General features: G+C 47.3%; 1 protein-coding gene across 2 annotated transcripts in view; it reads right to left on the reverse strand.

The window, feature by feature from the left end:
- Positions 1-10779: 10779 nt before the first annotated feature.
- Positions 10780-15279, reverse strand: part of ATRN (attractin) — a 305667-nt gene continuing 301167 nt past the window's right edge. For both annotated transcript variants that reach the window (XM_061552847.1, XM_061552846.1), the window contains exon 29: positions 10780-14366. In XM_061552847.1, the coding sequence (XP_061408831.1) occupies positions 14242-14366 (125 nt within the window). In that variant the 3' untranslated portion in view covers positions 10780-14241. The remainder of the gene's footprint in view (positions 14367-15279) is intronic.

The raw sequence follows: 15279 nt of genomic DNA on the forward strand, positions 1-15279 counted from the left end.
TTCTCTCTGGTAAATATCAATAAAATAAACATATTTTTTGTAAATTATTATTCGAATAATACGACTCCTAATTTCAACTTTGTAACGCGCCTCACAGCTCTTCGCTCCTCGCTCTCGTCGAGAGAGAGAGGGGATGACTCGGAGGCGCCAGGAACCACAGGCAGCCACGCAGTGAGCCGGCATCAACAATTGCCCAAGTTCTGTCGTCCTCTATTGTTTAAGGTGTTATCAGCCAATTAATGAGGGGGGGGGGGAGTGTAATAGCCCTTTCTACCACTTCCGCCCACACTCTTAACCTTGGATCAGAGCGACTTATACAATCGTATGGCTTCTCAGTGTGATTATACAATTAAAACCACTTTGATTAGCCGGAGACTCAAGAAGCAAACAAATCTGATCCGTAGAACAGATGCACCCTCGCACTGTGGAGAAGATAGTATCAGCATGGTGCGATATCTCTGTACAGCAGTGGGGTGAGAATGTAAATTGTTAAAACTTTTGGCGAAGGAGTGTGTGTATGTGTATACGGGCCAAGTATATATCCTCAAAATAAATCCCACACCCCATCCCCCCCCTCCCCCGATGTCATTGAACGTTTTTACAAATTAATTTTCTAAAATCCTCTAACGAAATTTCAAATAGGATTGTCTTGCTTAAAAGACACCATGGGATAGTGTAACGCACCACGCAACTCCCTTGAAGCATCATTTGCTTGTGATAACAAACGTGCATGTGCACCCCGGTTGATGAGGTTCCTCTTCTTCCTAGTGCGGTGCAGAAGTTAGTTCTCTACAGCGAGCGCTGCAGGCAATCTTTCTTTATTTATAATTATGATAAGGCTGGTGGGGTGAGTGTGGATGTATGTCCTATAGTGGATACCACGCCTGTCAACCCATACGGTTTAGCCCGTATTCCTGTGCAGAGAAATGTTGCGTTTTCAGGTCCATACGGCATACAGCCGTTTCAATGCGGGCAAAAACGACATTGTCTCTGTGTTTGTGTTTCTCCCTTGTGATGGGACTTTGTAGGATGAACGTTGAGATGTATAAGGGGCACGGGGTGACCAATAAGGTCTGAATTGGTCTGTAATAAGGTAGGGCACCGATAAGGGGTTGACAGGTGTGGGATAATATTAATAACTTTATTCTCGTTTGACCAAACTCTTATTCATGAGGCACATCTCGAAGGGGTTTTAAAACCAAAAAATTGCAAATTACCGACAAGCACAATTCTATTCATGCTTTGTGAGCGTAACAACCCGATTTTTGTTGTCGATGAATTTAATGCATTTATTATTTTTTACATTCACGTTAAATATTGCACCGCCCATTCTGCACGTTACGTTCACGGGGCGACGCGCTCGTTCACGATGAGCACCCACGCGATGGGCAAAACCCACGACTCACCACGAAGCTTCAGCTCAGTCTCATTGCACCCGACGACTTGCCCCAATTCGACGAACTGACTAACCAATTAGCCTCGTTGACTCGGACACATCACGAAATGCAGTGGGCGAATTCGACGGGTCCGTCGTGTTGATTTGACACGTGATTAAACCCTCGGGTCAATGCAGTCGATACTGCAGTGCCGGTGATCATCTTTCGGAAACGGGTGAACGCGTCAACACTCAACGTGCTACTCTGGCTGATAAACAGCTGTTTACAATAGTTGTACCATTTGCAATCATCTGTTCGGTTTTTGGTTCAATTGCACACAGTCCGTTTTAGGGTACATTTCTATTTTTTTTTTGTCCAAGTTCAAAATAGGGATATTTATCAGTCCACGTTGCACCGGTGTTGTTATACAGTTGATACGCCTTGGAGAGGAGTGCATTGCAATGTGTACGGTACATTTGAAAGGAATTCTCGGAACTGTCCGGATTCCAGAAGGTGCTCTGCTCCATCTTCGCCACCAGTCCCCTTCTTTCTGCCTTTTACCATTTTGTGTTCCTGGTCACCTCGCTTCCTCGCCTTGTTTCACTTTGAAATCCACTACCAATCCCATGTCCCGCTTGCGAGCAACAGTCTCCACACTCCGACTCTATCTGTGTGTTTTATTTTATTTACGACGTCCTTCCGTGACACCTTACACACGTGCAAGGGAATGTCCGGTTTAAATTTGGAGAGAGAAAAAAAGAGAAGGCTTAATTCAGGCGGACGGGTGGCGAAATGGTGACGGAGCACCGGATATATTCCGACGTTCATATCCAAGCAGCCTCCTGCGATGCAACCGGATTCTCAAGTTGCGGGCGGGTTGACGGTGGTGCCAGGGCCGGTTCAGCTGATGACCGCACGCAAATGAATCACATTTAAGTTGTTCTTCCTCGTTCGGCTACATCTCGGCTGCGAGACACACCGGTTGCAGGGAATTAACAACGATTCGCGCCTTTCGTCTGGCGAAAGAGGCCGATTTTGAGCGTCTACAGAAATAGCTCTGACGTCAATTCGCAGCCGCTCCATCTCTCTTGACTCTCTCTGTGTGCGTGTGTCTCACTTGGGGTGATATTCTGCTCGCTGCAGTGTTCTGAATAGCAATGTCCTGCATCTCGTAACACGATACCAGTACGGCAAAGGGGTTTATATATACGATTATGGGGGGGGGGGGGGGGGGTAAAAGTATAAAGAAAATATGGGAAACGTAATTTTTGTTTTTAAATCGAATCAATTGGTTTTCATTATGCAGCTCACATTTTCAAACATTTATTTGTCGAGGCATATGACGGTGAAGTTGGCACGCGCGTGTTGAGCGATTCCAATGAGCACGGTTGGCTACGTACGGTGAGAAAGAAGGTCAACGTACACACACACATACAGTACACACATACAGGGGGCACGTGATTGTGAACGGAGGCACAACGTTCAAATATTGCTAAGTGCGCCGCAGTGTCCAACAGAGCAGCTCCGTTGTGCATTAAACACGCGTCGCGATATGGACGAGGACGCCAATAATGGGACCAAATCCCCGGGGGTCCCACCACCACCGCCACCACCACCACCACCGCCACCACCGCCACCGCGAATCGCAGCAGCACTCACACAACCCACGCGTCTCGCAGGAACCGCCACCCCTGGAAGGGCCAGGGCAGAGCGTTGGTGGTGGGAAGGCTCGAGAGAGATCTCGGGGGGGGGGGCAGAGTAATTGTGCACTACACGGCGTGGGTCAGTCAAATTTGTCATGAGTCACTTTCTCTATTGTCCGCCTACGTGCACCGCAGCAGCAGCGGCGGCGGTGGTTGTGGCTGCGGCTGGCGGCGACATTAAGACGACAACAACAACAACAAAAAAGACCAACATTGTAGATTTGAAGCTTTCGTGACTGCAAGGATTCATATTCTTAGATTTTTTTCGGTAAAGTCACGTACGTAAAACATTAAAATTAATAAAAGTAAAATAAAATAAAAATCACGACGTTTCGGAGGCAACACAGGCTTCCGTCTTCAGGTGGAACCGAAGACGGAAGCTTGTGTTGCCTCCGAGACGTCGTGATTTTTATTTTATTTTACTTTTATTAATTTTACTTTTATTAATTTTAATGTTTTACCTACATGACTTTACCGAAAAAACCTAAGAATATAAAAAGACCAACAGTTTTGTGGAGCTTTCGCGTGATGACATTCCGCACGCTGCGTGGATACCAACAGGGCCCGAGACAAGGCACGCTTCATTGCACCTCGTCAGCAATTTTGCATGAAAAAAAAATGTCAACCGGTGTTTTTCTTGCTTGTTTTTCCATCCCATTTTTTTTTTATATTGATCCAAGCAGTTGAACTGGAGCCATTTCGGCGAAAAAAACAAACCTCATTCTTACGCTCTACCTCGCAAGACAACTGGATTCAAAGGGCCCTCTTCCCACCCCGGGGGTCATCCATTCATGCCCGTGCCGGAATCGCGGGTCCAATGAAGCAAACGAATGCACAGTTCGCTCGCTGTGTCCAGCACCCCTCCAACGAACGTCATGATGCCATGAAGGCCCGTGTGTAGTCGCCCCCAACACCCTCCACACATAGACCCCCCGGTGTAGCCTTAACAGACTGTAGGGGCAAGTGCTGTTAGCGAGCAACTATGAAGGCCGGCGCGGCACACGAGGGGGTGGGTGGCCAGCACCACGCGCCGGCCGCCTTTGTCTCCCCAGTGGCGATGTCTATGCACCGCACCAGGTACTCGTTTGAGGTTGAGTGGACCCAAGGGAGACCCAGGACCAGTCCGAATAATCGTCAACGGTGTTGACCGTGAGTAATACAGAGCCACATTGTGTTAAAACCAAACACACAGATACCTCCATATGGATATTGGTCGCGAAAGCCTACGTGTTAAACACACAGAAACCTCCCTCCCATGTCCATCCTTCCCTTGTCTCATCATCCAAACCCCCCCCACCCCTCACCACACACACACACCACACACTCAAGCCCGTTATCTGCATGGCACAGCCAGCTGGGCAAATTCATTGCAAGGATTTTGCATTTCAGCCGCCTAAACCGAACCTGCTGCCAAATGCTGACTCCAAAGGAGTGAGAGAGGAGTTCAAACATTAGCATAACATTTATGTACCACCCCCTCCCCCTCCTCTCTCCTGCTGCGTGTATATTGCCAACTTTAAAAAATATATATATAATTAAAAACATTTACTCGGGACACCGTGGATAATTTTCCAAGTTGTGTCCAAACTCGCACACTTCGCTGTGCAATTACGTTCGTGCGTTTCTAAAAGGTAAGCAAGAATTGTAAGTGATTATACGCACAAACACGAAGGACGCAAGATGCTATAGGCTCCTGTGATCCTTCAAATGAATAAAGACGTGCGCCTTTGCTCGTCGCCTTTGGCAGAGCTTTGTAAAACTCCGCGCCTGCATAAATCTGCCACGCCACACATTTACGGAGGTAGCAAGCACAGCAAGTAGGTTAGCGGCCATCTGTGCGCAAATTAAGTGGCGTCCACACAAATTACGTGGAGTTTTCCCCGGGTATTTCCGGCATCCAACCACTCACGATTACATTGGTAAAACATCACAGAGAACCCTGAGACCCGGTAATAAGACCGGTCCGAGGTAAATGATTCATTATACCATACGTGTTTACAAACCAATTTGCATACATACCGTGGTTTGGCCGACGTGACGCTTATCAGAATAAATAAAAAAGCAAATTGGTCAAAGTTTCTGGCATTCTGAAACCAGTATTGGCCTCGGTGCTCATTAATGTGGGTCTGCCCTTGAGGCTGTGCTGGCAATTCCACATTACCATGGTTGGTGCGGAGTGGCTGATAGGAGAAGCGTTGTTTATTCGTTGTTTCAGCCAGCTGGCCAGGCTGGCCGCATCGCCCTCTCCCCACCCAGGCAATCGGAGGGCACAGACGTAGTTATGTATTGACTGATCACTCGAACAACAACAATAATTATACATATTTAAAGAATACACAATGAAAAATATAAATAACAAATATACAATAAGGATTTCTCTTTTACTAAATCACGATTGATTTTCCATAGTGGTACTTGTTTCATAAACCTGGAATTGATGATGGGTGGAATAAATGATCCTTTATTTAAACCTTGTGCCACGTGAAATAGCTGCACTGACCCCCGACGTGCACATGTTCTAGTTTCGTCCAGTGTGCTAGATATGCACGCACACAATGTGTTCATCCCAATACCACCGTGAACCTTGACATCAGCGTTAATCCCATAATAGCATAACCTCCTAATCGCGCGCATAAGCAGAGATCACTGGCGCGTTGCGAGATAATCGCGCGCGGGAGCAGTCGTTTTGATTTTGTGTAACTCTACACAGAATAAGCGGCACGCTCAAAGGAAACACTTTTCCTGTGGGCAGATTTTTAGACATTTGGTGCGTATCGTTAAACTGTATTTTTAAAAACATACTATAGCACGTGTACATGCTCCACGTGCTAAATATAAATGAACGAGCTTCCACGTGTAATCAGCTACCAGTAAAGGGACGCTTCCCGTGCGGACAGGAAATGAGCATCGCGTATGTAGTAGGGAGCGGTGGCGCAGTGGTTAGCGCACTGTGTTACAAACCCGGCGACCCGAGTTCGATTCCCGCTCACAACCAATAACAGTGGCGAATATTTTTAGCCGGTCACGGCCCTCACGTAGGTTGACTCAGCCTTAAATGAATACCTGGGTGGTGCAGTGTGTAAGCATCAGCACTGGGGAGAAAAAGGAGGCCGAGTGTGGTGTTGGCTACCCAACCCCCTCGTGTGCCATCCTGGCCTTCATACGTACTAACAGCACTTGCCCCAACAGTCTGTGAAAGGCTATAGGAGGGATTTTTTAAATTGTTCTGCCACTGTGTACGCGTGCCACTGCAATCCCAATTAAACATCATTCTCGGCATATACACAACAAAAATGTGAAAGAAAAACTCACCAGCGGGATAAAAGACGACACAGCGAAAATCATCGGCGGAAAAAAATAAAAAAATGATTCTCCACCCCCCTCCATAGAATACTCCACATCGCGTGCGATTGGCCCCACCCAGCCCGTGCCCCCCAGCCCCCTCCCCCAGCCCCCTCCCCCCAGCCCCCTCCCCCCAGCCCCCTCCCCCCAGCCCCCTCCCCCAGCCCCCTCCCTCCATCAGCCCCCTCCCTCCATCACCCCCTCCCTCCCCCACACCCCTCCCTCTATCACCCCCCCCCCAGCCCCCTCCCCCCAGCCCCCTCCCTCCCTCCATCACCCTCCCCCAGCCCCTCCCCCCAGCCCCCTCCCCCCATCCCCCTCCCTCCCTCTCTCACCCCCCTCCCTCTCTCACCCCCCTCCCTCCCTCCATCCCCCACCCCTCTCCCTCCCCCACCCCCTCCCTCCATCACCCTCCCCCAGCCCCCTCCCCCAGCCCCCTTCCCCCAGGCCCCTCCCCCCAGGCCCCTCCCCCCATCCCCCTCGCCCCGTGTACCGACGCGCGCCTGGTGTTGGGTTGACAGCGAGTTTCAGATCCGCATTCGCGACATTGCTTCGGCTCCGCGCATTAAAACATCTACAAACAAGTTGTTTTCTGTTTTAAACCGCCGAGGACGCGATAGCGTAACGGGATAATAGCAAACGCCGTCGTGCTTCGCGCGAGACGAGGCAATGAATCATTACGGCGAGAGACTTTAGGCCGGCGAGAGCAGAACACAACCAACAACACTAAGAACAACATCGGCGCGTGCAGGAAGGGGGCACACCACCGTTGGCAATGCCCACCCAGAAATTAGAAAATCTAAATGGGCCGTGGCAGGAAAGCAACAGAATAAAACAATACGGTACTTGTGGCCATGGAACATTGTACATGGGGTGCATACAGAGAGGTATTGTATAAGGGGGGGTGGGGGTGGAGGCACTTGTGTTGTTTCACGTATCTTACCGGGGCCAGCGATGGTCCCATATGGCACGTCGGCGACCCTGCGCATTCTGATATGAACACACAATCCGCATAGAACACACAACGTGCACATGCATGCATGCATACAAGACGTGTGTTTGGCTTGCACGTTGCACGGGGGGTCCGTGGTTGGGTCGCCGAACCGATTCAACCGTGCCAATGCGAATGCCGATCAAAGCCAACCGCGTGATTAATTGAAATGGATCTTGGAGCGCACACGCGCGCGGCGTGCAATTCGCTAAAAAAATGTATCACGAGTCATTAATCAGGCCACGTGCGTTCCACGTTGTCTCCAAATGCATCATTCCTGCGCGTTTCTTGACGTCCACTTGACAATGCTTGCTTGGTGCAATGCAGGACGGGCGTACTTCGAATCAGGGTGATCGGCGTTACGGTGCCAAACCATGGAAATGTGCGGAATTTTCCGCTGGCTCAGGGTGACCGGCGGAAATTACTTTGTCTCTTGGTTTATTATTATTATGATGCGGATTTTATAGACGCCGTAAATGCTCCTCATAATCAGGCCTGGTTGGGTCCCCCCCCCCCCCCCGTGTGTGTTGGTGGCGTGTTCTGTATAAATCAAGACAAACAACCTGTCAATTTAAAACGTAGCAGGGCTTTCGCGAACAATATTGTCCAGAAGATGTTTTTTTTTCATGGGTGAGATCGCGTACACGTGCGTCGTTAAACCCACCGCCACCCGACAAAGCTAATTAGTAAGGTGTGACACGTAAACAGAATGTCCGTTAGTCACTAGCTGAACACACCGGTTGTGTGTTGGAGAGTAAAACCCACGACATTTACAATTCGAGTATGACCTTGCGCCGGTAATTACAACCGGCCTCATCAGGCGGCAAGCTCTATTATGGACACACAACCCGTGTTGTTTGTTACTGACAACGGTAGAGGGAAAATGTGGGCTCGTTGCTGATCGAGCAGAAGTCACTACAATATGGTTCTAGGAATCATGTTCTTAGGTTTTTTCGGTAAAGTCACGTAGGTAAAACATTTAAATTAATAAAAGTAAAATAAAAATAAAATAAAAATCACGACGTTTCGGAGGCAACACAAGCTTCCGTCTTCAGGTGGGACCGTCACAGCACGATAGCTGTATCAAGTGAGAGGTGGTTCTAGATGGTTCTAGGAAACCTTACATCGCTGAACACCTTTGCAAACGAGATGTTCCATCTCAAGCGATGATCCAGGTACACATTTTTTTTTTAAAGACAGACTAATACGTGGCCACACACCATGAGGATCGGACAAATCACTCCCCAAATACTTGTGGAATTCGTTTATGCGCAGCGGTGCAAATCACTGAGAAGTGCGATAGCTTTTCAGGAACCCACGAATTAAAAAAAGTATGAGAAATTAACCAAACCCAGCCACAGATCTCACGTAAGAATCGTAGACAGACTGCCGGGGCAAGTGATGTTAGCGAGCACTGACAGACCAGCATGGCTCCACACCCAGCTGCCTTTGTCTCCCGAGTGCCAATGTTGATACAGAACCCCAGGTGCTCAGTTGACGCCGAGTCGATCTGTAGGGGAGTCCCAGGGTACCGATTCAGATGATCGTCACTGGTGTTGGCCGTGAGCGGGAATGGAACCCGGGTCACCGGGTTTGTAGCACGATGCGCTAACCTCTGCACTACCGCTGTCCACTTCACAGGTACCTGCCAACAGCACTTGCCCATCAGTCTGTAAAAGGCTATACAAGGGACCTTTGTCTTTAACTCAGCCACAAAAAGGCAAAGATCCACCGTGTCGCCTTAGCAGACTGTTGTTGGGACAAGTGCTGTTAGCGAGCACCTCTGAATGCTGGCACGGCACACGAGGGGGTGGGTGGCCAGCACCACACCCGGCCGCCTTTGTCTCCCTAGTTGCGATCTTCACACATCGCACTAGGTACTCATTTGAGACTGAGTCAACCTAAGGGAGGCCCAAGTACCGGTTCTGATCATCGTCACTGTTGTTGTCCGTTAGCGGGAATCAAACCCTGGTCGCCAGGTGCAGAGCACGGCACGCCGATCGGTATGATACCACTCTCCACTTCATCGGTGCTACTCGCTCACAGCACTTGCCCCAACAGTATGTGAAAGGCTATACAGGGGACCTTTGTCTTTAACCCAGCCACAGCACACACACATACACACCAGAAACTAGCAGTCATGCACGCAGCACGCACACACACACAGCCACTTATCCTGTGTACACCTCTGAAGGCTCTGAGAAGAGGATCTACTGGCGTAAGCCTCAAAATCCAATCTTCTTACTCTCCGCAACACAAACAGCCGCAATATATTTATATATATATCTCTAATTCACTCGATGGAACTGCCAAATTTTATTACCCATCCTTTGTTCGCATTGCCAATGAGAATAAACAGCATTACAATGTGGCGCACGCAGACGCGTGCATGGGAATTACCGGCGATGTTGAACGCGTGGGGCATTGCAGTTGGTGATTATTTGTGTTTTAAGTAGGCCACGCATGCCCGTGTGAAAGACAAGCATGCCATTTAAAGATATCTTAAAGGGAAATCTCAACAGACTTTAAAGATATATGTGACAATTACAATGCATTCGAAAATGAATTGAAGATAAGGGTAGACACAGTAGATTTTAAAAAAATTCAAGTTTGCTGATGTTTAAAAAATCATTCTGATATACGGCAATAACTAGATTTTCTCAAAATATTCACACATCTTTTACAAGCAATCACTACATCTCGACATGTTTTACAAAGTTTTGAAATGGCACTGGCTTGCCGCCCTTGCTCAGCTGAATAATTCACACCATGAGGCACCACAGAGCTTGCGATCTGAGGGAACAATTCATTCAATTGCCAGGGAGTCACTTCACGAGCCCACCAGCCATTTCGGGTGTCCAGAATTCACTGTACATGAATGCTAAAACAGCATTAATGACAGATAGATTCACGCGTTACGTGTTTGTGAATGTGCCATGCTAAATATTTTATAAGTGGATATTAAACGCACGTGCAAACTTAAAGATAACCGCTTTACTGCAGAGGCCCCCGCACGTACACTTTAACCATGGATTGCTATTTAAAACCGAAGTCTTATTCAACTAATTTTAGTGGCACTTGTATGTACGAAGGAGATTTTTAACCACCACCTGTGTACCGGAGTGTGGATATATCCCTACTCGGGAGCATTCAAACAAATGTGTTAAATCGGAGAGGAACAAACGTGATTGCAGCCATACACTAGCACACACACACAGGTCCACGCGTGTGAACACTGCCCGGATCCTTTACGCATCTTCAAAACAATCGAACGTCATAATTTAAAATATCCAATTTGCAGCTACAAGCACAATCTCTGCACGTGAACGCACGACGCGTCAATAACGTCCACAACCACAGATTAAAGTACAATTCCAATTTAATTTAATTAGAAACCTCTAAAATGTACAGTTTTAACAGAAAGTCGTTCATAATGATAATTACAAATCAAAAACAAGACAATTTGTTTTCTAGCGCGGGATGCGAGTGTGAATTCTTACAAGACGGTAAACATTTGTTATGTACACACACACACACCGTGACAGTACATGGATATCTTCAACTCGGAGACACAGCGTAAGGTAAAGATTTGAGAATATGTGATCCGTGATTAGGCTTATTATGTTTTTTTCCTCATTCTTCTGTCTATATACTGGAATGTGTATAAATTTCAGAGTTATTTTTGACCCTCCCCCCCCCCCCCAAATAAATCATTACAAACATCGAGCTATATACAAAGATTAAAATTTGTACAGATTGCAAATGGTTATTAAACCCTGGGGTGTTATTGGTAATAGCTGTTCTATTCAACAGCCCGATTCAAGAGGGGAAAAAAAAACATCAAAAAGCAGATTTCATTACATTACAAAAAAAACCCAAAGTAAAATAAAAACACATTACACACGTGGGGTCCTTGTTTATTCTTTGCCAAGTAATACGACTGACATTTATACGGCTTATACGTTCCATGCCACAACTTTTCCACGAAACACTGCACATTTAAAATAAAAAGGCTGATAAGCCAAGGCCTACAATATACTTAATTTATTTCATTATTTTTTTCCTATATTTTGTTCAATCTTAGTCGACCGAGTCGGGAACCAAAGATACGTGCTTGATTACAATAGTCTGTGTACTGCATTCACTTGCTCTAAAGTTATTAGAAGTGAGTTCAACATGTTGTTCAGCAAATAGAAAAACAGCAAAAATGTTGTCGTTTAGCACAACGCAGCTAATCACATTACACGTCGTAATCGTCTTTCAACGTCATCATCATCGCCACCCTGACATTTGTCTTTTGCTGCACAGCGATTAGTTCGTGATGTATCCGTGACGCCCTCCGCATCGTTCGCTTACAGCCGAGGCCGAAGGTGTCTGCGACGGACATGCTGCGGACACAGACGGGTTCAAAGCGAATGTGTGTGCGTGCGTGCGTACGAGCACAAGAACCCCTGTGCCATCACTCTCTCTCTCTCTTCGTCGTACCGAAAGGGGGTTCAGGGACGTGGGGCAGCGAGGGTCAGAGGGGAGCGGCGCCCTCTCTCGCCTCACATTCAATCCAAGTCCGCAGTAATCGGGGCACAAGAATTCTTGATAGCGCAATACTTGGGATTTCTTTTTTCTCTCTCTCACGACTTTGCAATCTGCCAGTTGGCGTCCTCAACAACAGCACATATTTACAGTAAACATAATCAAAAACTCTTTTTTTTTCTCCTATTTTTTTTTTATACATTTGCTAACATTTTACAGATATGTCATCATATCTAATGCAAGAAACAGTCTTCATTTGTTTCTTTTTTGTTGTTGATAAAGATCACACACACAGCCGTGTGTATTTCTTGCCCGGGGGTGGTGGTGGGGGAGGGGGGAAAGAGCACAACTGTGATGCATGCAGACATAGAAAGTTGTTCTCTCTCTCTCTATAGTTATGCAGATATATTGCTCGGTATTTTGTGTTGTAATATTTCTTGCTTTTTTTCATTCCCTTCCCAGCCCCCGCAGGATTTTTGTGAGTTTTGTTCTTTTTTTGTAGCTTTTTCTTTTATTATTCTCACTTCCGCCCCCCCCCCCACCCCCAATTTTATTCACATACAAGAGAGTGTTTCGATCCAAGCAAACATAAATGCGACGGTGCCCACGTCGTTCCCGAAGGGCGAAAGCGCGCACACACAAAGTGGCGGCCGCTCACAGACAACTCTAGTTACTGCCATACGATATTGTACATTTCATGTGTGCGGTGTTTATATTACAATTCATTGCATATCGGGCATTTGACTACCATACACAGTGTGGCAGACGACATCGTGACTGACAGGGAGGGGGGCAGGCTTCGGGTTTTCACGACGGTACTTGGTTTCGTTTCGACGAGACGTGAAACGCACACAGAGTCTCTCTCCTTTTCCTATTGTTGAGAGACCGAGCGAGAGACAGCGACCGCAAGACTCCTCTTGCGCGAAAATAAATAGAGCAAAAAAATAAACCGCACGTGTAAAAATTAGCATTCATTTCAAATAAGGAATGTCTCTTCAGTCCCACGTCTTTTCTGCTTCGAGTTTGGGTTGACAGCGTGTGAACTAAATAAAGGAACATAAGCTAGGAACGATAACTTGCCAGAAAGTGAAAAAAGAACGAGAAATCTAAGTTGAAAGTACCTTTTAGGAGTCTTACATTAATTCAGAAGATTAACGTTTGGACTTCCAGGCTTATAAGCACAACAATCTGAATGACAATATAAAAATAAAAAGTAGCGATTTGTTCTCGTGGGTACACACCGGCACCCCTCATCATCCCCCCGTCCCCCTTCCGCGCTTGCTAAATGAGCTCAAATGCTCATGAGCAATGTTACGGTGGAAAGAGGAATATTCCTCCACCTTCTGTAATTACCCCTAATTAGGGCCACAGCACTGTGAAGCTCATCATCATTAAAGAAACTCAGCCACTATTAAGAACCAGTCTAGAGTGAAGACTATTAACATGATTCTGCGTGGAATATAGCAGTATTATTATTAGTTCATGAATATTCCTTTCTGTACAGCATTTTGTTACAAGGTATGTAATTAACAAAAATTACTCGTGAAACCCAAAGGTTATTTCAGCTCTCGCGAAAGGAAGTTAGTTCGATGTTTTTATTTCATTTGTTAAAATCAAATCTTTGCTTCCAAGACTAATTCTATCACTGAGCGTAAGGGAACTAAGGTCAGCAATCCGTAAACAAATAAACCAGGCTACTTCGCCAGCCAAAAGCACGTGCAGTAGATGTGCACACGCGTGAAGTATGCATGGCAGAACACGCAAAGCTTGCACGCGCGCAAGTTCAATCGCGTGTGCGCGCGCACACACATATACACACGCCACAAGCATGCCCGCATACGCACACTCGCAACGCAGACGGTAATTGGTCTTTGTAAAGTGACGAAACAATACTCGGTGACTTGTGAAAAAAAAAATCAATGAAACACACTGTGGGACAGACACTGAGGCTTAAATCCCAAACCGAGCGCGCACAATTGCATGTATTTTACACCGCTGCTCTAATTAATCTCAGAAACACATTCACTGGAATAACGGACGGGACTTCCTTTTGCTGCTCAACCATACCCTCAAACCGATCTCCACCACTGCTCTCTTCCCGTCCATCCATCCACACCCACGCTTTGTCCAGCTGCCTAGACCCAAAGCTGACGAAAGACCGGGCAAGTAGCCTCGATGGGTGGCAGCCTGAGTGACGGGTTGGCCATGCCACTGGCTGGGTTTTTTTTTCCGGTCGGCTGGCTTGCCGATTGCCCGGTGGGCTGGATGTTGGGCCCAAGGGCAAGCCGTCTGGCCTGCTTCATACACAAGTTCCGGGTTGGGCGGGCGGGTGGTGCTTGCGGTTCCGAACAGCTGCTGCCTTCTCCTTGGACTCACTGGGCTTGTAGTGCGAGATATCCACCAGCGCGCTCGCCAAGGCAAGTCCTGCACATAGCACGGACATGCACGTCCGGTTACACACAATCACTTCACATACTCACGTCCAGAGCATACATACGAAGTGAACCTCTCCTTGATTAAATCAGATTCTCGCTGTGGACCGACCCATATCACCATCGACAGCCCAGTGCCACATTCTTTTCACAAACTGGTCCTACTGCAATTCCATCAACGATGGATTGAGTTGACTCAATTCATGAATTATAGCTTTAAAAGTCTTGGGGAACATTCTATGTATAGACAGAAAACATGGACATGGGATGTAAAGTTAGACCAAACGGTGTCTCTCCAGTGGCTACCAATTGGCCCTCCAGAGCTGGCGTCGATTGCACCCACACCTGGATGCCCATCTAGGCGAGCAACCTCAGGAAGGCCCCATGGCAGATGGACAAGACGATTCCCACTCATCTGGACACTGGCAGGAGGGAGTAACCATGGCTCAGCTGGCAAGCAGCAACAGCACGGCCATGCACAACACACACACACGCATGCGCGCGCACAGGTGTGTGCACACACACTCACGCACGCACACACACACACCCGCACACACACGCGCACGCACACACACACGCACGCGCAGGTGTGCGCACACTCGGGTGCGCGTGGACAAACATGAAAATTTATGGTGTGACATTTTTTGTTGTTTATCCACGCACATACAGAGAAACGGTTGTTTTAATAAAATTTCATGAAACTGCACTTCCACCAACTTCGTTCAATAAGTAATTCCTCAATGTGGATCTCTGGATCTCTGCAAACATGCGTGCTTATGAACTTGCGGCAAAAAAAATGAGCCCATGCATTTGCATATCCTTGCCATGTGATGTATGCACAATTCTTCACATCACCATGACGAGTGAACAATAATGCATTCATTACACATCCACAATTTTCAAAC

Source organism: Lethenteron reissneri, chromosome 17 (genome assembly GCF_015708825.2).
Source record: "Lethenteron reissneri isolate LAM-NWPU_2019-01 chromosome 17, ASM1570882v1, whole genome shotgun sequence".
Classification (NCBI taxonomy): domain Eukaryota; kingdom Metazoa; phylum Chordata; class Hyperoartia; order Petromyzontiformes; family Petromyzontidae; genus Lethenteron; species Lethenteron reissneri.